This window comes from Psittacula echo (assembly GCF_963264785.1).
Source record: "Psittacula echo genome assembly, chromosome: 7".
Taxonomy (NCBI): domain Eukaryota; kingdom Metazoa; phylum Chordata; class Aves; order Psittaciformes; family Psittacidae; genus Psittacula; species Psittacula echo.
The window spans coordinates 45,369,161-45,390,687 of NC_137740.1; the positions used below are offsets into that span (position 1 = coordinate 45,369,161).

Below are 21,527 nucleotides of genomic sequence, written 5' to 3' on the forward strand. Positions count from 1 at the left end.
GCTTCAGGTGAGACTGTTCGCATTACATTACCATACCCTGGAAATCCAGGTCTCCCAGGTTTTAAAGGCATTCAAGGTATGTTTACAGACAGAATTTTGGGGTTTAACTAAAATAGACCTTTTAGTTGCTAATTCAAAAAGAAGCTATCCTAAAAAGATACGCTGTTCTAGTTTTTCAACAGATATATATCTCAAAATGTAAAACTGCAAATACACGGCAATATACTCATCTAATAGATAAAAGGGCCAGACGGCTGCAGCTTACATGATCAAAAGGTGTTCAGGCTGCCTCCATAGACATGGTTAAATGAAGGTCACTTGAAACTCTGTCTTGCCTCAATTAAAATGCATGAGAATACGCAGATGGCAGAGTTGGATAAGACCTAGAATATGTACATCTGGACACCAGCAGAAGAAAAGGTGTGCAAGGCAAAGATATGCTGCAAATCTCTAATTTCTAAAACTATGCTGCTTATGGCAAGTTGCAATTGAGCCCTGAAATCTGAATACTTACTACCAGTACTTCAACTTGTTCAGCTTAATTTAAATTCAAAGAACTCATCCAGGAACTGGCAAAATGTTGCTTGTGATCACCTCCAAAACGTTTAAAATACTCCAGAAAATCCTCATCAGAATAACTGGAGTCTGATACTGGATTTTCCAGTTGCTTAGTATGGTATTACACAGTTCCTTGACATCAGTATTGTGAGTGGTAGCCAAAATTTATACAGACATGAAAAGACAGGGATTAGCATATTGAGCTCATCTGCACCATTCCAGAAACAGCATATAGAACAGAAGAATATAAGAATTTGAGTTGACATCTGCCGTTCACTCAATGACACTGTCATTCATGTCAATAGGTTAATATTGTTGATGTCCTGTAACATTAAAATGTTATAGAAGACATGGTTTTTTCTAATTTACTCTGGCGATTTGCAGTCTGCTGTTTATGGATTAGGGAACAAGTCCATTTAGAAAAACAGCAAACATGCATTTGGTTGTGACTTGTGTGGCCGCTCTTGCCCAAAATATTAGAAGCAGATGAAATCCACTTGTCTTCAAAGTACATGAATTTGCATGGGATAAAATGCAATATTTTTCCTTAGGTCACACATTTTAGAGCTCTGTCAGTTTTTACATTCTGTTTCCAGGACCAAAGGGTTTAAAAGGACTCCCCGGTCATCCTGGACCAAACGGCTTTGATGGGCAAAAAGGCCATCGAGGCAGGCCAGGAGCAGGAATCCCTGGGCCAGAAGGTAAATTGTGCATTTCTCAATCCAGGAGACTGCTGGTCAAGCTGTAATGCATAAATGCAGGGTAAGGTAGCTAATATAGTAGAAAAGATCAGGGAAGCGCATTTCATGAAAGCTAATGGAAAAGAAATCTTTACCAGCTTCTGTTTCCTTCCTGCAGCATTGCAGGTGCTGCAATAACTTAAATTTCAGTGTCCAGAGAGGAACTATTCTCAGAAAACTGAAAACAAGTAGTATCATCTTAACAAATGGATTGAACTGAACAAGAGTGAGAGCACACAAGATAGATGCTGCCCCAAAGGAAACCACTGCCACTTCCCATAAGAATAATTACCCCCTTCAACCCTCATGTATCATTAGCTGTAAATGAGAAACCTGAAACTTAATGTATGTTATTTTTTGATGCAAAGTCATAATTCTGGTTAAATTATAATATTCCACAGGTTTTTTTAGGAAAAAAAAAAACCAAAACAAACAAACCACAAACAAAACTGAATTATGCCTTATTTGAATTTAAAAATCGTATCAACAGGCTTTCGAGGCAAAGTTGGTGATCCTGGTGATGAAGGTGAAAGAGGATCTACAGTTGATGGTAAAAATGGCCCTCCAGGTCTACGTGGCATAGATGGTCAGAAAGGTATTGCAGGTGATACCACGTATGGTCCTCCAGGAATCCCAGGCAACAGGGGAATGCCAGGACCCCCTGGTGCACAAGGAGCAAGGGGTGATCCAGGCATTCCTGGGCCTCAAGGTATGAGCCAGTTTTTATAAAGCATTTCCATGTGTTCAAAGAGGAAAATCTGTGCAAAGTTGGTCCTGATTCAGATAAAACTTACTCTTTTACCTGGATCCATAATGGTGACTGTGAATGTTATGCCCTATTTTTCATTTACATTTTTACAGTTAAGGTTGATCAGCCACTAAGGAGATCTGCACTGCAGGAAGGGGAAGATACTTTCACCCAGTCTGTGGAGTTAACACTGCAGCTTCCTATTCTTACTACTGTTACTTGCTGCCTGGCAGCCATCTGTGCTTAGGGTCTCCTGCTACACCACACAGACAATCCCTGCATCAGACTGTTTACTTAAATCTGAAAAGACTGGCAAAAGGCAGGAGAACACTCAGGGAGAGAAAGGTTAATTTCTTTGCCCAGAGTTATTCAATGTAATCCTCAGTATCTTGTGCACTACACTGGTCTTGCTACAGATGTCTCCACGGTGCCACTTCCCGCTTCATAGTGGATATTGTTGATTCCTTTTATAGGTCTTCGTTTTCCCCAGCCCTAAGCAGACACACAGCCTCTTCTGTGCAGCAAATGCCTATAGAACTGACCCTAGTGCTGTGTAGCTCATGCAGGCTAGTAAGCTCCTTCCATTAGGCACCTACACATCAGAAACTTGCGTATTGATCCATAAAGTCATCCTCACCTATGGATGAGAGTTGAATTTGTATTTAGCTTAAAGAAAGAAGCTCTCCACAGTGGCCAATTCTAAATTGCAGAAGAGCATCAGTTTTCACAAGCTGTGCAAAAATAGAGGATAAGTAAGATATTACAATAACTGAACATACAAGTTTAAAAATAACAATTAGGAATTCTGATGGATGGTAGTGGAAGTAAAATATTTTACAATGTTTTTTGTTTCCAGGACAGCCTGGTATCCCAGGATTTCCAGGTGCCAAAGGTTTTAGAGGACCAGAAGGTGATATAGGAGCACCAGGCTGTCCAGGCTTCCCTGGTCCACCATGTGACACGGGCTTACCAGGGCCACCAGGACTCGTAGGTGTTATGGGCCTGCCAGGACCTCAAGGTACACAACATCCATAAGGTTGCCTCACTGCTCTAAGCTCTGCACATCTTTTCTAGCAGATTTTATCACATGATTTTTGTGGCTGGCATGACAAATATGTCCATGGAGGCTGCTCATTAGTGGGGGTGTACATTAATGTTTTACACATTTGTTTAAACTCAGGGAATGTACAGTGTGCATATCGGACATTTCCCAACTTTACTTCCCTTTCTGCACTGTTCCTTAACTGGCCAAATCACAGTGTGTTCACTGTTAAGTAACAAGTGGAAGAGTTATCACCTTTCTGTTGTCCTTAGTAACTTAACTGAGCTCCTGTCATTACTGTAATACTTTTATCTTCCTTATTCTTAAATTAAAAAGTTATTTAGGGAGAGTAAGGGGACATATATACCAAAAGTATTTACAAATTAGTAGGGATTTTTCACAGGGATCTTCTACTCATGTCTCTCATTAAAGAAATACAAGGAAAACATTCCAGGTTAAAAATGTGGGCAGACGCAGTACTCCAGTAGTAAAGTTTCCAAGTCATTTTGCTGTGTTTGTTGGTATTCAAATTTATACCAAAAGCTATCACTTTACACTTTTTAAATACAATTGCTGAAACCTTTTCTTGCATTTACATACATTGATTAAATCTCTTTTTCTTAGGCTTACCAGGCTTTAAAGGTCAGAGGGGAGACAGGGGTCTAGCTGGGCCACCTGGAATCAAAGGTCTGAAAGGCTGTCCTGGCTCACAAGGTCCCCCAGGTCCTCCAGGCTCCCGAGGACTTCCAGGACTTCCAGGCAATAAAGGACCACCTGGTTTCCCAGGAAAAGCAGGTATGTTAAAACATCCTGCAAAGCACTTTGTCTATAACTTCTGTTGTAGAGGGAACTATTTCTACTGCTGTTAAAGCTAGGAAATATCTTGCACCCTCGTCTCTTTCCAGCTTCGAGAATAAGACCCTGCAGCAGGGTAGAGGCAATAAGAATAGCATCCTTTGTTCTTTCTCTTACAATAAAAACAAAGGAAATAGTTTGATGCATCTTGGTGCATCCTGGTGCTTTAGTTGTTTTACAGCCAGTCACAAGTGGTGCTTCTCAGGGCCTGGTTCTGTTTAACGTCTTTATCAATGACAAGGGAATCAAGTGCACCCTATGTTTGCAGATGACTTGGTGAAGAGTGTTGATCTGCTTGAGGGTAGGAAGGCTCTACGGAAGGATCTGGACAGGCTGAATTGATGGGACAGGGCTAATCCTAGGAGGTTCAAGAAAGCTCAGTGCTGGGTCCTGCATTTGGGTCACAAAACCCCATGCAACTGTCGTGGTTTAAGCCCAGGCCGTAAATTAGAACCACGCAGTCTACTTCCCCCCCCACCCCCTCCCAGAGGGATGGGGAGGAGAATCGAAAGAATGTAAATCCCATGGGTTGAGATAAAAACAGTCCAGTAACTAAGGGATAACACAAATCACTACTGCTACCACCAATAATAATAATGATAAGAGAAATAACAAAGGAAGAGAATACGATACCACCCGCCGGAAATGAGCCCGACAGAAAAGAGGACGTGCCCTTCCGGGTAACTCCCAGTTACATCCCCAGGCATGACATGCTGTGGTATGGAATACCTCTTTGGCTAGTTTGGGTCAAGGGTCCTGTCCCTGCTTCCTCCCGGCTTCTCCTCCTCCCTGGCAGAGCATGAGACTCACAAAGTCCTTTGTCAGGGTAAACATTCTGACCAGCAACTGAAAACATCGGCTTTATCAGTATTATTCCCAGGCCGAAAGTCAAAACCACAGCGCTGCACCAGCTACTAAGAAGGAGAAAAACTGACTGCTGCTGCTGAACCCAGGACAGCAACGCCAGTGGCTTGGGGAAGAATGGCTGGAAAGCTACCCGGTGAAAAAGGACCTAAGGGTGTTGGTTGACGGCTGGCTGAACATGAGCCAGCTTGTGCCTAGGTGGCCAAGAAGGCTAACAACATCCTGGCCAGTATCAGAAATAGTGTGACCGGTGGGACTAGGGAAGTGATCATCCCCCTGTACTCAGCACTGGTGAGGCTACACCTCAAATACTGTGTTCAGTTCTGGGCCCCTCACTACAAGAAAGATAGTGAGTTGCTGGAGCATGTCTAAAGAAGGGCAACAAAGCTGGTGAAGGGTCTAGAGGAGAAGTCTTAGGAGGAGCGGCTGAGGGAACTGGTGTTGCTTAGTTTGGAGAAAAGGAAGCTCAGGAAAGACCTTTTATTGCTCTCTACAACTACATGAAAAGAGGCTGTAGCAAGGTGGGTGTTGGTCTTTTCTCCCAAGCACCAAGCTATAGGACAAGAGGAAACAGCCTCAAGTTGTGCCAAGGGAGGTTAGATAGGATATTAGGAAAAATTTCTTCACTGAAAGGGTTGTCAAGCATTGAACCAGGCTGATCAGAGAAGTGGTGTAGTTACCATCCCTGGAGGCATTTAAAATACATGTAGATGTGGCACTGGTTTAGTGGTGGAGTTGGCAGTGCTAGGTTAATGGTTGGACTCGATGATCTTAAAGGTCTTTTCCAACCTAAATGACTATGATTCTATAAGTGGAGAAATAGCTTCACGTTATGTGTGATACTTATAAAAAATGTGAGCTTGGGCCCAAATCATCACTGGCTAATGTGCAAGATTTCTGAGTAACTATAGCAAAATCCTGTTTTTGTCCGTCGTCTGGACATAGAAGTCATGATTACCTGTAGCCATATGCCAAATCTGGGGGTGTTTTAGACTATGCACTGTATTTAAGATGTTGGGAATAACTGCTTTAGTAGTAAATATAGCCTAAACCTCTAAGGGGGAGGTAGCACAGAGGGAGAAGATGCTCGGTTCAAGGCAACCTGGATTTCAAGACAAGTTTGATCTTGGAATGAAGCCATGCTCCAACTATTGGTTCTCTAGCTTTGCTGGTTTCCTAAGGAGCCCTTCTAAACTCCCTGCCTTTTGCTTTATACTCTTCCTTAGAATATGACAGGAACAGCATAGCATGCTGAATATGTAAATAAAGCATTTAATATCACCAGGAAGCAAAGGGATTCAAGGACCCCAAGGATTCCCAGGACTCCCAGGAACACAAGGCCCAATGGGGATCGCTGGTGTTAAAGGAGAAGAGGGAGAAATGGGTCCACCTGGACCTAGTGGAGAATGTGGGGATATGGGAATAAAAGGTTTGTAAAAATCGACTTCATTCTGTAGTTACGTTACTGCTATGTTTGGTTTTGTTTCTACTGTGTTAGGAATGTATTTACTTTTTCTTCTTGCTGTAAAGATATATTCACTTCTATTTTCAGAGATACTAAATGTTAAATCCTGTTAGTCTCACAAGTGCATAATGAAATATAACGAAAGAAAAATAAATTTCACTGAGATCAATAGGTGCATTTAACACTAAATTAAAGAGTTAATCACCTGTTCAAACAAGCCTTGAGATTTGTCCTGCACACATCTGAAACTTTAGATATTTTTCTAGTTTTCTATCATATTGTCTGTGTTCTTTAACATCTCTAAATATTAATGTAGTAAACAGAATAACCATCTCCAAGGTGCAATCACAGACAGTACACTGTGAAATGGACAATACAATTTGCCATCTTTCATATTCCAGACAAGCAGGGAATAATTCTGATTTAACATCACATGGGTTACTACTGAATCAACTAAAAAGCAAGAGAAGGGTAATAAATTCTGTTAGTAGTGAGCCTGCTGAAACAACTGAGAACCACATTAGTATTTGAAGGCTTTCTCTGTTAGGGAAGTTGTTACTAAAATTAATTTTCAGGACATGTCACTCATGAGGATTTACTTCCATTCCACATGTTTGGCTCGAAGGTGAAAGAGGGCCTCCAGGAGACAGTGGCTGTATTAACATCCATCTTGAGAAAGGACAAAAGGGGGAACCAGGGTTGCCTGGTGAGAACGGATTTAGAGGTGAAAGAGGTAGGTTCATAAAATAAAGCCCAGCCTTATATTTTTTATAGATACTTAAACTAGCAGTCTAGTTTCTTTGGACATTTACTAAGGCAATGCACATAGTGTAAAAGCATAGCCATATGTGTCAAATAATGGCTTGACTATATTGGTCATTATCTTGTTCTACAATTAACTTCAGGTGAAAAAGGCAGTACCGGTTTCAGAGGCACCCCAGGATTTCCAGGGAAGAATGGTGTCCCAGGACTGCCTGGTGACCATGGTGACACTGGACTGATGGGGTTTCCAGGATCACAGGGTTTCCCAGGACCAAAGGGCTTTAAAGGAATTATGGGTTTTCAAGGACAGCCAGGTGACCAGGTAAACAAAGTAGTAATGAAATGTCCTGGACTTTTCAGCTATATCCTGCCTCCAAGAAATATGATGAAGGGTTCTATTGTATTTACCCATTAGATGTTCCTCCTGAGAAGAGACTGTCAATATAATAGGAAAGGTAAATTCCTTAATGTAACAATTCAATGCCTTGATTATATATAAATCGATGGGTCCGGATGGAATACACCCACGGGTGCTGAGGGAGCTGGCGGAGGTCATTGCTAGGCCACTGTCCATCATCTTTGGTAAGTCGTGGGAAACAGGAGAGGTGCCTGAGGACTGGAGGATGGTAAATGTCACGCCAGTCTATAAGAAGGGCAAGAAGGAGGACCCAGGTAATTATAGACCGGTCAGCCTTACCTCCATCCCTGGAAAGGTGATGGAACAACTTATTCTTGACACCATCTCTAGACATATCAAGGATGAGGGGGTCATTAAGAGTAGCCAACATGGTTTTACCAAGGGGAAGTCATGTTTGACTAACCTTATAGCCTTCTATGAGGAAGTAACTAGGTGGATGGATGATGGTAGAGCGGTAGATGTGGTTTTTCTTGATTTCAGTAAGGCATTTGATACTGTCTCCCACAGCATCCTCATAGATAAGCTAAGGAAGTATGGGCTTGATGATCAGGTAGTGAGGTGGATCAAGAACTGGTTGAAAGGAAGAAGGCAGAGAGTTGTGGTCAATGGGGCAGAATCTAGCTGGAGGTCTGTGACTAGTGGAGTCCCTCAGGGGTCGGTGCTGGGACCAGTACTGTTTAATATTTTCATCAACGACCTGGATGAGGGAACTGACTGTACCCTCAGCAAGTTCGTTGATGACGCTAAGCTGGGAGGAGTGGCTGACACACCAGAAGGCTGTGTTGCCATGCAGCGAGACCTGGACAGCCTGGAGAGTTGGGCAGGGAATAACTTGATGAAATTCAACAAGGGCAAGTGTAGAGTCTTGCATCTGGGGAGGAACAACCCCATGTACCAATACAGGTTGGGGGTTGACCTACTGGAAAGTAGTGAAGGGGAAAGGGACCTGGAGGTCCTGGTGGATGGGAGGATGACCATGAGCCAGCAATGTGCCCTTGTGGCCAAGAAGGCCAATGGCATCCTAGGGTGCATTAGAAAGGGTGTGGTTAGTAGGTCAAGAGAGGTTCTCCTCCCCCTCTACTCTGCCTTGGTGAGGCCGCATCTGGAATATTGTGTTCAGTTCTGGGCCCCTCAGTGCAAGAAGGACAGGGAATTGCTTGAAAGAGTCCAGCGCAGAGCCACAAAGATGATTAGGGGAGTGGAACATCTCCCTTATGAGGAGAGGCTGAGGGAGTTGGGTCTCTTTAGCTTGGAGAAGAGGAGACTGAGGGGTGACCTCATCAATGTTTACAAATATGTAAAGGGTGAGTGTCAGGATGATGGAGCTAGGTTTTTCTCAGTGATGTCCGGTGATAGGACAAGGGGTAATGGGTGTAAACTGGAGCATAAGAGGTTCCATGTGAACATCAGGAAAAACTTCTTTACTGTGAGAGTGACAGAGCACTGGAACAGGTTGCCCAGGGGGGTTGTGGAGTCTCTTACATTGGAGATATTCAAGGCGCGGCTGGACAAGTTCCTGTGTGATCTACTCTAGGTTACCCTGCTCTTGCAGGGGGGTTGGACTAGATGATCTTTTGAGGTCCCTTCCAACCCTTGGGATTCTGTGATTCTGTGATTACATTTTAATCAGAGTCAACAAAGGGCCTCTCACCTCTTTCCTTGCTGCATGCTGTGATTTTGTTATATTGCCACTTAGTGGAAGTCCAGGCTACACTGCACAAGTTTCGGGGAGAAGAGGGAGGAAAAAATGGATGCACAATCAAGTCATTAACATCTTTCCTACAAACAGATTAACACATCATAATCATAACACAGAAGCAGAACAAATATGAAATTAATATACAGCTGCTCCTTCATATCTTGCTACATGGAGCAACCAAGCCAACAGACAAGAGAAAACAAGTCTTCTGTGCCCACACTGACAATTTGCACCAAATAGAATCCAAGCACGCAGTATTGCTCAAGAATATGTATACAAAACCACACATATATCACACATGGATGTAAAGTAAAATTCTTCACTGGCTTCTATGCTAGGTAGACAGGCAGTGAGATTACATGAAACATAAAATCACTGTTGCTTTTTCGGTGAAGGGATATTGCTTGGCTTGGATTGTCTTTTATTCTTCTTTGAAGAGATAATCTTTGTTTTGCTGATTATAGGTCATTATTCAAAAGGAAAAACAGATAAATCTTTACATTTTTACTGTTACATCACAACGTATTTCTGGTTAATGTTTATAGTAAATTTGGGAAACATACAACAATATTTGGTACATTTTTATGGTACCTTTTAAATCAAATTACTCAAGCCATCTGTGGGGAATTTAAGCTGTTCAAGCCAAGAGTTATCATAAACTGTAAAAGCACAAATTCCAAATGATTACCAAGTCTAATCTACAGTTTCTTGGAAGTCTTAATGGTCAGTGTTAGACACAAAGACAGCATGATGCTTTTCTGTTGAGCTTAAGATATAGTTTTGCTATTCATATTAATTGCTGATCTGTTTACCTGTGTAAGAGAACCAAATGTGCTTATAGATCATTCCTGCTACACATGTCAAACATTTTTTTGTGTTTAAAAAAAACCAGGGCGACCATGGCTTACCAGGAATCCCTGGCAATCCAGGACTGACTGGATCAAAAGGATCCAAAGGTAATTTATATTGACGTGCTTTGGAAAAGAGCAATATTATTAGGATGCATATGCTCTGACAGATGATGGCGAGTACTCACTAGAAAAGAGAAAACAGGAAAGAAGGGAAAAAATTAAAACATGCAGGTCATTAGAAACAAGTCTGACCTACCTGAGACAAAAAAAAAAAAAAAAAAAAAGTAAAGACAATATTCCATAAAAGGAAAAGTTGTGTGAAATGTATTGGAAACAAATTTTCCAGAAAATTTATCCTTACAGCAAAAGCAGGAAATAGCCAGTAAAGGTAGGGATTGCTATGGCAGGAGATTTCTAGCAACCCCTGAACTTGGTATTTCCTCTTAACTGTTCACAACAAAATCAGACAATGAAGCTGAAGGCAGCATGAATAAGTGGGAGAGGTCAGACATTTGTAGAGACATTGCAAGGCAAAACTGCTCAGAATTATTGATTCTGTGATAAACAGGAATTTCAGCAAAGACAGAAAGAAGGAGGTGTACTGCCTTTAAGTCCCTGGCTAGTCCCTGAAAGGTCTTTACTGGGTAAATAGATTCACAATGTATTGATTTTGCACATCTTCACAAACCTATGTAAGGAGTTTTCTGTTTATTAAAGTGTTCTAGGGAATTTATGCAGTATCTTATTTTTTCAGTATATGCTGTTAGTATTGGGAAAGTTCCCATAATTTTTGGTTTTCTTTTTTTCATTATGGAAAATTTTCATTAGTGCTTCCCTGAGCCATACTAAACAGAAACTGAGTTAGTACTTCAAGACAAGCTGAGCTGGCAGATAATTTGCATGTGCCAAAGCATTTTTCATTCTGTATTCTCTTAGTCTCTTGTGCAGCTGTTAGTATCTGTAAATTATCTGATCTTACAAAATTGTCCAGCTTTGATTTTGTGGATGAAAAGAGTATTTGTACAAAATAAAACACATTGTACCTCTACAGGCAAGAGAGGTGACCCCACTCCTCTGCTTGGTACACATGGTCCGAAAGGGCCTCCTGGAGACCCAGGATTACCAGGTACCTCTATCTGATTGAAGAAAAAATTGGATTTAAGAACTTACTTTCTCTAAGTTTTGTTAGCAGAGAAAGAGCTCTGCTTTCTGTGCATACTGAGGGATATTTTCTGTAGTTATAAACCCAGGGATTGGAGAGGCATCACAGTGTGCAATATGGCTAGCGTGAAAATGGGAGGTATAGCCTACTGTTGTCTAGTACAGCACCGATGAACATACCAGTACTTACCAGAATAAAACCTGGCTTAACTATATCCTTCCAGTCATTTCTGCTCTTTCAGGTATCACCAGAGAGATAAGAAAAATTCATTGCTAATAAGTGGATGCAAGTATCTGAAGTATTTGAATGAAATTCTTCTTCTAGACAAGAAACTTATTGAACTTTGATATTTTTAACCTTATAATGAGATAAACAATGGGCAATTTTAAAGAAATAAATGCCAGATATTTCTTTTGTTCTTTAAGGACTCCGTGGATTCCAAGGAGAGAAGGGTTCACCAGGTATCCAGGGGCAACTGGGAAGACCAGGATCCAAGGGTGACCCTGGACACCCAGGAATACCTGGACTTCCAGGTAATGCCAAAGTTTAAAAAACAGTGCCATGTAACAGCTCAAGAGAGATATGGAACAGGAAATGCAGCTGAGGAGGCATCTCAGTTGAGAAGGCTAAAGAAGTCAGAGATCATACGAAAGTGTATTGGAACCTATTTCAGTACCTATAGACAGCAGCAATAGTCTGCTCAGTCTCAGAGAGTAAGATCTGCCAGTTCTTCATACATTCCCACACACTTTCAGGTACCTCTGATAGTGCTACATAGTACATCAAAAAATAAAAATCAACAGTTTAATAGATTTGCATATTCACAGGTTTGGGTTTTTTTTTTCTGTGCTCTCAGGAGCTACAGGTCCTCAGGGATTGCCAGGAGAACCTGGAGAAAGAGGGAAACATGGAATTTTGGGACCTCCAGGACTGCAGGGATTAGCTGGATCCCAAGGCAGAAAAGGTAAACAGTATGCAGTGCAGTACTACTGATAATATAACAGCACCAGGCATAAATATCCTTTTAGCAGTGAAAATAGAAAAGGCCTGTGAGCATCATTTTGATTCTCTGTTCTTTTAAACTACAAGAAGAATTAAGCCAGTTCCCATCACCTTTTAAAAGTAACATAAACGCTATTTCAGAAACTTGGACTACAATCTAAAATAGGTATAGAAGAAGGTAGAAACAGATTGTGGCTCAGCTGATATGATAGACAGCAGAAGTTAAGGAAAGAAAAAGGAGTTTTCAGTAATTCAGATATGTCACTTCAATTATGCTGTGTTCTACCTTCTCACCATGGAGTGCCACTGTTACTCTACTGGCAGACTGCTATGGACAGTTCTTACAGATTTGTTTTAACAAATTACAACAACTTGGGTTGTTTTTTTGTTGTTTGTTTCGTTGTGGTGAGTTGGTTTATTTTTTGTTTTCTCCATCCCAGACAAAACCAGGACATCTCCAAAACCTGATTTTTTGGTGGATTAACAGAGAAATATTTCCTCCAAATCCTAATTTACACTTCTCACAGTGATTGTTATGATTAGATTGAACAGTAGGTCATCTGTACAGTTCAGAACCTTATTAACTTTTACTATACTCAGAATGATACATTAAAAATATAAGTTACATTAATACTTCATAAAGAAGGTAATCAGCTACATAGTTTGTATCCTCTCTCTTTACTAGTGTGCTTTATAACCTGTTCCTGGACAGGAAGAATAATTTTAGTGACCCATATATAGAAATCAAAGTAAAGTAAAACTTGGGGCTATGATAAACGGTTAGAGAACAATAGATTAACTTTTTCAAATTCAGCCTACTGAAAAATTTAAATGGAAACAATTTATGATTGTTTGCAGTAATTAAGTGGTGCTGTTAAACTCTCATGACAGATTCCTTGCTAGTGCATAATCTGCAAGAGAAAACTCTTCCTTGTTGCAAACAATATTTGTTGTAACAAAAGCAGAGATCTGCAGTGACAAGGGATGTCTAAATTGAGAGGGGTGAAAAAACCCCCCACATTCTTCTGCTGAAAACTTCTTTTTAACAGATGGACTCTTTCCTTCTTGTCATAATGGTAAGGCACTTCTGCTCTATATTGTGCAGAAGTTCTCAAGGAAACATAACAAATTAATACATGTGTTGCAGAGGGAAAAGTTCAGTTCCAAATGGCAGTTTACTAGAGACCAAGTTGCCTACTGAGCCTTAGTATCCTATATATTGCCATACTGCCAGCTTAATTGAAAAGAAGGTTAACACCTTTGAAATTATACCCAGTAATGAAAACTGAATGGAATTTGCATTCCAATTCAATTGGTGAATATAGACCTTAATGCTATTTTCAATAAAAAAATTGTTGCTAGCATTAGAAGTGAAATGGTTAATTGGCTGTTCATTGCTAAGTAAATGGCCTTGTTAGTCTAATTGCTTCTCACTTACATTAAAAAAGAGATAAAATTAGTTAAACAGCATCTACCAAAGCATAATCACATTTTCTTTATTATATAGTTTTACTAGTTAAAGGCTTAGCCTGGCAAGCCTTACTGTGCGAGTAATCCTTGATGAAGCAAGTAATATTAAGAACACCAGAATTGCTTGTATGAGTAGAAGCTGAATTGGGCTGTAAAATACAGTAACAGTGGTTCATACATAGGTCAGCCAATTCAGCTGTACTTAGAAATACTGGAATACAGCAAACCAAAAACCTAGAATTACAACTGCTGATATTATAATGGATTGTTGGCAAATGTGTCAGAAAGCAAGTAAACCAAACCATCAATCTTGCCTGAGTGAGCTAAAGATTAAAAAAGTTTGAAATGATCACCTGGGTGCCAAAAGTAGTTAGTAGGTCATAATCATTTTCAAATACCACTGTTAAATTCCGTGAATTGGCATGCAACTCTTACATAAATTTGAAAACAGGAACATGCCCAAAGCACAAACAGGCTACAGAAAGCAGGACTGAAACTCAGAATGTCCTGAAAAGTTGAAGAGCAGTTACTTAAGGGCATAGAAGATATTACAGGTTGTATTGCTAATGGTTTTAGGAGTCCTGGGGTAATGGTTGGACTTGATGATCTTAAAGGTCTTTTCCAACGTAGTTGTTTCTATGATTATATATATATATATTCCATATTATAAAGGGGATTACACAAAGAGTATATTATCAATGTCCTGCAAGTTTTCAAACAATCTTCTGGATTTAAATTTTATTCCAGACCAGTGTTTGCTATAGGCTGGATTTTTCCCCCCCCCCCCTTCTTTCCTTTCATTCCTTTGTTAAATTTTACCTAAAAGAACACAACAGTTTCTGAGAACAAAGCCATGGGGTTATTTTTGGTGTATCTGTTAGGAAAAATAAAAGGGCAGTAAAGTTTCCTTTCTCAGATGACCCATTTTTGAACTAGGGACCTTTAAATTTGGCGGGTGAAGCAGCTGAAGAAAGGCATTTGTGTTGCTGTTCCTACAGCAATTTGTTGCTGTCAAATTTGACCATCTTATAGTCTTTGAAAAAATATATCCATTCATATGTGCTTAAGTAGAGTGGTAAATTCTCCCATGATTCATGCTCTGCACATACAGCAGCATGCTGCAGGACATGCTAGGATCAAGCACAGGAACTGAAACAGAGAACCAACATCATCTATGCCAGGAAGTAGCTAGACACGGAAAAGGAAACAGACAGAAAGATAATTCACACTTGTGGAAAAAACTCCACCACAGCATCTGGACTGGGAATCCTACATGGCAGGGAAAGGAACTGGTGGGGAATGAAATTTGGCAAAGATAAGCAGCAGAAGTGGAGAAGGAATAAGCACTAACAGTATTGTTCAACTTCTTGATGATCAGTAGCACTCTGATCTGTCCTCCTGGGGAGCAAGAAGCATCCCAAGTCTATTTCTCTGTCTGAAACCTCTTGGAAACCTGCTAGCAAATGATGCATCAGTTTTGCCAGATCCTATCTCCAGGTGGTAGGCTGCCATCTGCATTTTATAATTGTACATCTTCACACTTAATACTTCATTTATGCAATTTAGGAAACTATAAAGTGCTAATGACATGGAGATATTTTTACCCTTCACTGCAAACAACAACCTCAGGTTAGTTCAACATTGTAGAAAATAAATCAAAAAATGCCATCTATGTTTTTACTTCTTGTGTTTCAGCAATTTTCAGAGAAGTGCAGATTACAAAGCAGGGAAAAGAAGCCAGGTGAAAATCTATCTTCTTTCTAGTGCGGCTAGATTAAATTGCACTTACATTTGGAACAGAAGCTGTGAAGAAGTTCCAGCTTTAGAGTTATTTTAGGTAGTGTCTGCATCCCAGTCACCAACTAATTTCAGACTAATCATATGTAGCAGTAGTAGTCTAGCCATTTCACTATAGAGTAAAATAGCCCATGCTGAGCTGCCTGCTGCTAGCTGCAGTATAGCAATATCTAAACGATTAAAAGGTACGTTTTCCGATTGCTTTCGTTTGACGCTGTCTTATGATTGCTATTTTCAGATTTTTTTCACATTTTCCTTTCCAAAAAGACTGCACTCAGGTGCAATGTGATCTCATCTTCAATTACCAATAAGAACTACAAAATACCTTATCTTGATGAATAATGTGGTGCCAGGAAAAAAAAAAAAATGGCATCATCTTTAATTGTGACTTTAAAGGGTTATTGTGGCACCCAGTCATACCTGTAATACCTCCCAGGTCTTCCTGGACTGCCCGGACTGGATGGCTTGGATGGACTAAAAGGTCAAAAAGGTTCTGCAGGAGCTCCAGGTAAAGAATAGAAATAGCTATGTGGAACAGAAAATCTTCTCTTAAATGACTAAATGTGTAAGGAATGATACATGTTATTTTGATACTTGGCTTGCCCAGAAGATATCATTAAGGCTTAGACTAAACTTTCAGTCAAAATCTGACGCATGCTTAAGGACACACCTGCAGTTATTTATGGGGAAAATTTTAAAACTTCCATTACTCATATAGTTCTGTTGGAAACTTCCAAGGCTGTTTATAAAATGAAAATGTTCAGTGCAGATGATTCCAGTGAGAGCCAAGTCACCAGGACTTTTAATATGTAAAAGATAAAACTAACAAATTAAAAGGATGCTTATGAAACCTCAGCTCCATTAAAGTCCATGGGAGTTGTGTCACAAACTTAAGGGGAACCTGGATTTCATTCATGTTGATCTGTTTACAACTTTCAAAAGGTGCTTTTGAAGCAGCATTAAAAAACAGTGTTCACCACATAGCTAGAGATTACAAAATTGTGCTGATAGGAAATCCAGTCAGTTTACATTTCAAGTTACAAACAATAATGACACCATGTAAAATAATCCCTGAAGAAGAGCATTAAAGTGAAGAGATTCCTTTCTTTGAAAGAGATGAATTGGGGCCAGATTCAATAAAACTATATCCAACTTCCAAGAGAGAACCAGAAAAATAGCACTAGGCAACCCCTACAAGGAAGAACATCTGCAGCTAGTGTTTTTATTCTGCACATCTGTATTTGTACTCACTGTAAGCTTTATGTACATAATTGTTTTCCTATAAAGGTCAAAGTGAAACAGGGCCCCCAGGATACTCAGGAGAACTTGGACCAAAAGGACAGAGAGGAGAACCTGGATGGCCTGGTATTTCTATTCCAGGGCCTCCTGGAGAAAGAGGATTCCCAGGTTTCCCAGGTAAAAAAGGGTTTTCTTCTTAGTGGTGCCCTGCAGAGTTGAAATGAAGCTCATATAGGCTCTTCCCCTGGTTAGTATGAACATTAATACATACATAGGAGATTCCCTCCCTGAAAACGTTTCTGTTGTAATAACATGCTGATGTTTCCGGAGTAGATACAGAGACCCCAGTATTTGTTGTTTATTATGTTACAGAAGAGGAAAGAATGAGAATAGAAAATGATGACTTGGACAGACTCAGGGAACTGCTAGGTGTGGTTGCCTCTTGGGAAGACATTCCTGAAGAAAGAGAGTGCAAGAGATCTGGTAGACGCAGAAATATAGTACATCTATCAACTATTCTGATGCAAATTCAAGATGGAACTGTATCACAAGATTGCTATGGCTATTTAAGAGCCTAGGTGATACAGAAATTACATAGGAATAGCAAAAATCAAGTGTTTGAAGAAAGGCCACTAGGAAAGTAAAGAGATTGGAGCATCTGTCATATGAGGAGAGGCTGAAGGAGTGGGAATTGCTTAGCCTCCAGAAGGCAGCTCAGGGGAGACTTTATCAAGGTGTTTAAGTACCTGATGGGAAAGACATGGAGATTGATTCTTCATAGTGCTTTCCAGTGACAGGACAAGAAGCAATGGGCACAAACTAACATAGATGTAATGCTATTTAAATACAGGGAAAAGTTTTGTTTTGCCTGTGAGGGTAATTGAATACAGACAAGTTATGAAGTGTCTGTCCTTAGAGATACTCAAAGCCCAGCTGGACAGACTCCTAGGCAACCTGTTCTAGATGACCCTGCTTTGAGGAGACTGACTAGAATGACTCCAGAGGCTCATTCAAGCCTCAGTAATGCTGTAATTAGCTTCTATGACATTGGCTTTACTCTACCAAACCTTGCCACAGTGTTACATAACACATAGAAGGAAAACAGTGGTGAAGTGAATTATTGTAAGATGAAGACAGTCATATTTCTCAGTTCAGTTACTAAATCATGAACTGGGAAAGTCAACAGAGTGGTACTGTTGAAGAAGAGTTGTATTGACATCTCTAAGATGTATTAGCACTGCTTGACATAGGATGGGCAAGGCCTTCTATGGTATGTGGTGTTCAGCTTTGACAAATTAGGGAGAACTCACTAGAGAGTAAATGGAAGCATGAGATTTGTTTGGTTGGGTTGGTTTGTTGTTTTTTTTTTTTTTGTAGAAAAGGTATCTTCGTTAGCTTAATCACTGCTATATTCACTGTACAAGTGAAAGCATACGTTACCTCTGTGACATATCAGCATTCTTCTAGTTACTAACTTACTTCCCTTAGGTAGAAGAGGACCTGTTGGACCCACTGGACCTGTGGGAAGATCTCCTGATAGTGCTTCTCCTGGTCCTCCAGGTGATCAAGGACCACCTGGTTTAGATGGCATCAGAGGTATTAAAACTAAAAATACCAAATTCAGTCACGTAAAAAGCCACTGAAACTACTGGAAGTCACTGGGTTGCTGTCTGTGGAACATATAAAAGTGCATAGGGAACAAAGAAACCAATCAATAACTCCATGAATACACAGAGAAGTGAACACTGGATAGATCACCAGAGAAAGGATAAAACACAGATCTCCAGATTCTGTTTTCTGGCCTTGTAAAGTAATTCTGTACAAGTCCTGTTGCTACAACATATCTCAGTTTCCACCAAAGCAAACAGGAATAAGATGACTGGTTCCTCATCCTAGGCAAGAAGGATAAAACACATTATCCAAAGTGTGCCTTTGTTGGTAAAGCCAGAAAAAGCTTTCCAATTTAAATCCAGCCCTGGGAAAGTTAAGGCTGGACATTCTTTTGTAAGCATTTATGTAGACCACACTTCTGTTACAAGTAGAGGTTGTCAATTCCTATAGATTCTGGTCCTCAAATGGAGCCCTTTCAAGCTGTTCTGACCCCTTACATTAAGTATTACCTGAACCCTTCCTTACCCAGTACAAAGACTTACTTCCTATTGGGAAACAGGGAAGGGAGATTAGAAAGGTAACCAAAACTGTAATAAATATAGAGAAACTGTGTGTCAATGTGTGTAACTAACTTGCTGCCTTTTGCTTTCACAGATGCTACATAATTTGGGGAGCTATTCCGATTATTGTCTTTCTTACAATGCCTTAGAAAAAGGCTATTGGTAGTATTGCCAAAAAACATGCAAGGGCTTTCCTAAATCCCAAAGGGAAGGGGAAAAAAAAAAACCCACCAAACAATAGAATATGACTCTTTAGAAGTCTGTGCTTTGTTCAAATATTAAAAATAAAGCTCTTTTACCATAGGTCATCCTGGGAATCCTGGTCCTCCTGGAGAGACTATCTTTGTGCGAGGAGATCCAGGTGATATTGGTCATCGAGGGGTACCAGGTAATCCTGGGCAGCGAGGGCGACAAGGAGCCAGAGGTCTTCCAGGGAACCAAGGAAGAGAAGGCCTGAAGGGTATGATCTCAGATATTTTAACTAGCATGTGCATATATGCCCAGCCCTATGTAACTGAGCTTCACACACAGGGGACTGCCATTGGAGACTGAGCTAAACATTAGAGGTAGGCTGGACATTCATTGCTCTGCCCTGTTACCTACAAATAAGACAAGGAAGATCAGTGTGAAGTCAGATTCACATGTAGTGCTTCAACAACTTGTTGGAAGACTCCCCGACCAACCTGAGGATGAGGCAGTAAAACTTTTGAGTCTGCCAGATAAAGCAAACCTTGACCTCTCTGCAGAGGTATTGAGAAACTATGGATGACTCAGATGTGTTTGAACTAACAGAGTCTCACATCTGCCCCATATTAATAGCTTTCGGCTTTCAACAGATTCTTTTAGTTTGAAAACAGGGATCTAGATACTGTGCTTCTTCCACACACTGTAGAGAAGTCCTATCTACACCAAACCCTTCCGATCTCTAAAAAACTAAAAGTCATAGATTTTAATTCAGTTAACGACTGGGAAGTGAAGAGGGAAATGTGCACTTCTTTCTGGGAGAGAACTGAGTTGAGCTGTCCCAACTGTTTTTTTGTTACTCAAGCAGCCAAACTTCCTCTTATTAATGTGTTCACCTTCTTGGGATGCAGCCACATGTAAGTGCACAACTGATTCCTCTCCAGGTCCTATGGGAAGCCATGGCCCACAAGGTCCACCTGGTGCTACAGGACAACCAGGAGATGAAGGTCTTCAAGGAAAACCTGGTCCCAGAGGTCCCACAGGTATTTATGAACTTGTTGCTCATTTTCACTCAGTTGTAACTGTTCTCTTTCTATTCATGCATAATGTTCACTTGCATACAATTAACACAATCTCAGAAAAAACTCTAACTTAATTGATTTCTCCTGTGAGTTGTATAAAAATTTCTGAATTACGTTTCAATGTCACACCATGTAACTGATTTCAGTTCTCATTCCATTCTTTAATTTACATGTCTGAAACTTGTTTCTGCCTGCACCACGATGGCCAAAATCTGCTTTGCATTTTTCCAATCCTTCAGGTTTCACAGGTAAGTTCATGACTATTGATTATTTTTTTCATGTGGGCTTCCTTCTGTATAGATACATTCTACTTTTATTAGAAGGTAGTCTCGGCTTGGCTACTAGAAATGGAAGCTACTGCGAGAAAAACATAGTTCTAATAGATTTTTTTCACATAAATAGCTAGCACTTAAAAGCAGACCAATGTCATGATAGTGTTACATTGAGAACTCTCAGCTGTGATGTCAGTTAGACTAGTAAACCACACTTGTTTCTAGTTATCTTTTTGGTGTTTGGTTGTCACACAAGATGCTTTCTAACCAGAAATTTAGCAAACACTTAAGCCCTAACACTGGATTATTACAAACACTGAACTCTTAATCTGACTAAATTGATCCGATTCTGCTTTTGTTCCAAAACGCAAATAGCCAATAGCTCCCAGTAACTTTCAATACATAAAATGTGGCCTTTATTTTTTATTATTGTAATTATTTCAAATAGATATTGTGGGTTAGCTTCTTTGGCTTGCTTATTGATGGTTTTGAAGCCACATAATAGGCAAAGTACCATAAAACACTGTGCTAAGGTGTTTGTGCAGAAGTTAGGTATAGACTTTAGGCTTTAACTCAAATCAGTTTGCAGCACATGGAGGCAGAAACTGTACACCAAATATTTGAAACATATCAGGTAGCATGTACTTGCTAACATGTACTTGCTAACATATATTTTCCGTGCTGTTAAATGCTGTGCTAAAAGAGTAAAATTAAAAGCAGTCAGACTTAATAATTCAAGATTTTTAAATTCTTGAAGCATACACTCAAATAGCAAAATCAGCTAACAGTTATGTTGGTTTTTCATGTGGGAGCTATTAACCAATCTTCTGTCTAATTCACTTTCCTGTCACACATTCAAGGTGACCCTGGTGAACCAGGAAAAATAGATGACTCGTGCCCTACAATCCCAGGGCCTCCTGGGGAAGCAGGGCAAAGAGGAGATGATGGCTCTGTGGGGTTACCAGGGCCAATAGGACATCCTGGACCTCAAGGTAAGCTTTCGTTTTGAAAGCGTGGATGTTTGTGTTAGCCATTTAGACAACAAATTTAAAAAGGTCAGAAATGTCAGTGTTGTTTCTCTACGTTTTACCCTCTCCCCCTTAAACGCTTATTAACCATCTCCATAAACATGTAGTGGGCTCATTAA

General features: G+C 40.2%; 1 protein-coding gene across 1 annotated transcript in view; it reads left to right on the forward strand.

Moving 5' to 3' along the window:
• Window positions 1-21,527, forward strand: part of COL4A4 (collagen type IV alpha 4 chain) — a gene marked incomplete at both ends in the record, with an annotated part of 67,380 nt that overhangs the window by 40,391 nt on the left and 5,462 nt on the right. Inside the window, 18 exons of the mRNA XM_080623485.1 lie at window positions 8-76; window positions 1,155-1,259; window positions 1,789-2,007; window positions 2,903-3,064; window positions 3,713-3,883; window positions 6,093-6,236; window positions 6,898-7,005; window positions 7,178-7,356; window positions 10,044-10,107; window positions 11,054-11,128; window positions 11,590-11,697; window positions 12,021-12,128; window positions 15,870-15,941; window positions 16,721-16,849; window positions 18,161-18,268; window positions 19,148-19,303; window positions 19,971-20,069; window positions 21,241-21,372. Of these exons, the coding sequence (XP_080479611.1) occupies window positions 8-76; window positions 1,155-1,259; window positions 1,789-2,007; window positions 2,903-3,064; window positions 3,713-3,883; window positions 6,093-6,236; window positions 6,898-7,005; window positions 7,178-7,356; window positions 10,044-10,107; window positions 11,054-11,128; window positions 11,590-11,697; window positions 12,021-12,128; window positions 15,870-15,941; window positions 16,721-16,849; window positions 18,161-18,268; window positions 19,148-19,303; window positions 19,971-20,069; window positions 21,241-21,372 (2,208 nt within the window). The remainder of the gene's footprint in view (window positions 1-7; window positions 77-1,154; window positions 1,260-1,788; window positions 2,008-2,902; window positions 3,065-3,712; window positions 3,884-6,092; window positions 6,237-6,897; window positions 7,006-7,177; window positions 7,357-10,043; window positions 10,108-11,053; window positions 11,129-11,589; window positions 11,698-12,020; window positions 12,129-15,869; window positions 15,942-16,720; window positions 16,850-18,160; window positions 18,269-19,147; window positions 19,304-19,970; window positions 20,070-21,240; window positions 21,373-21,527) is intronic.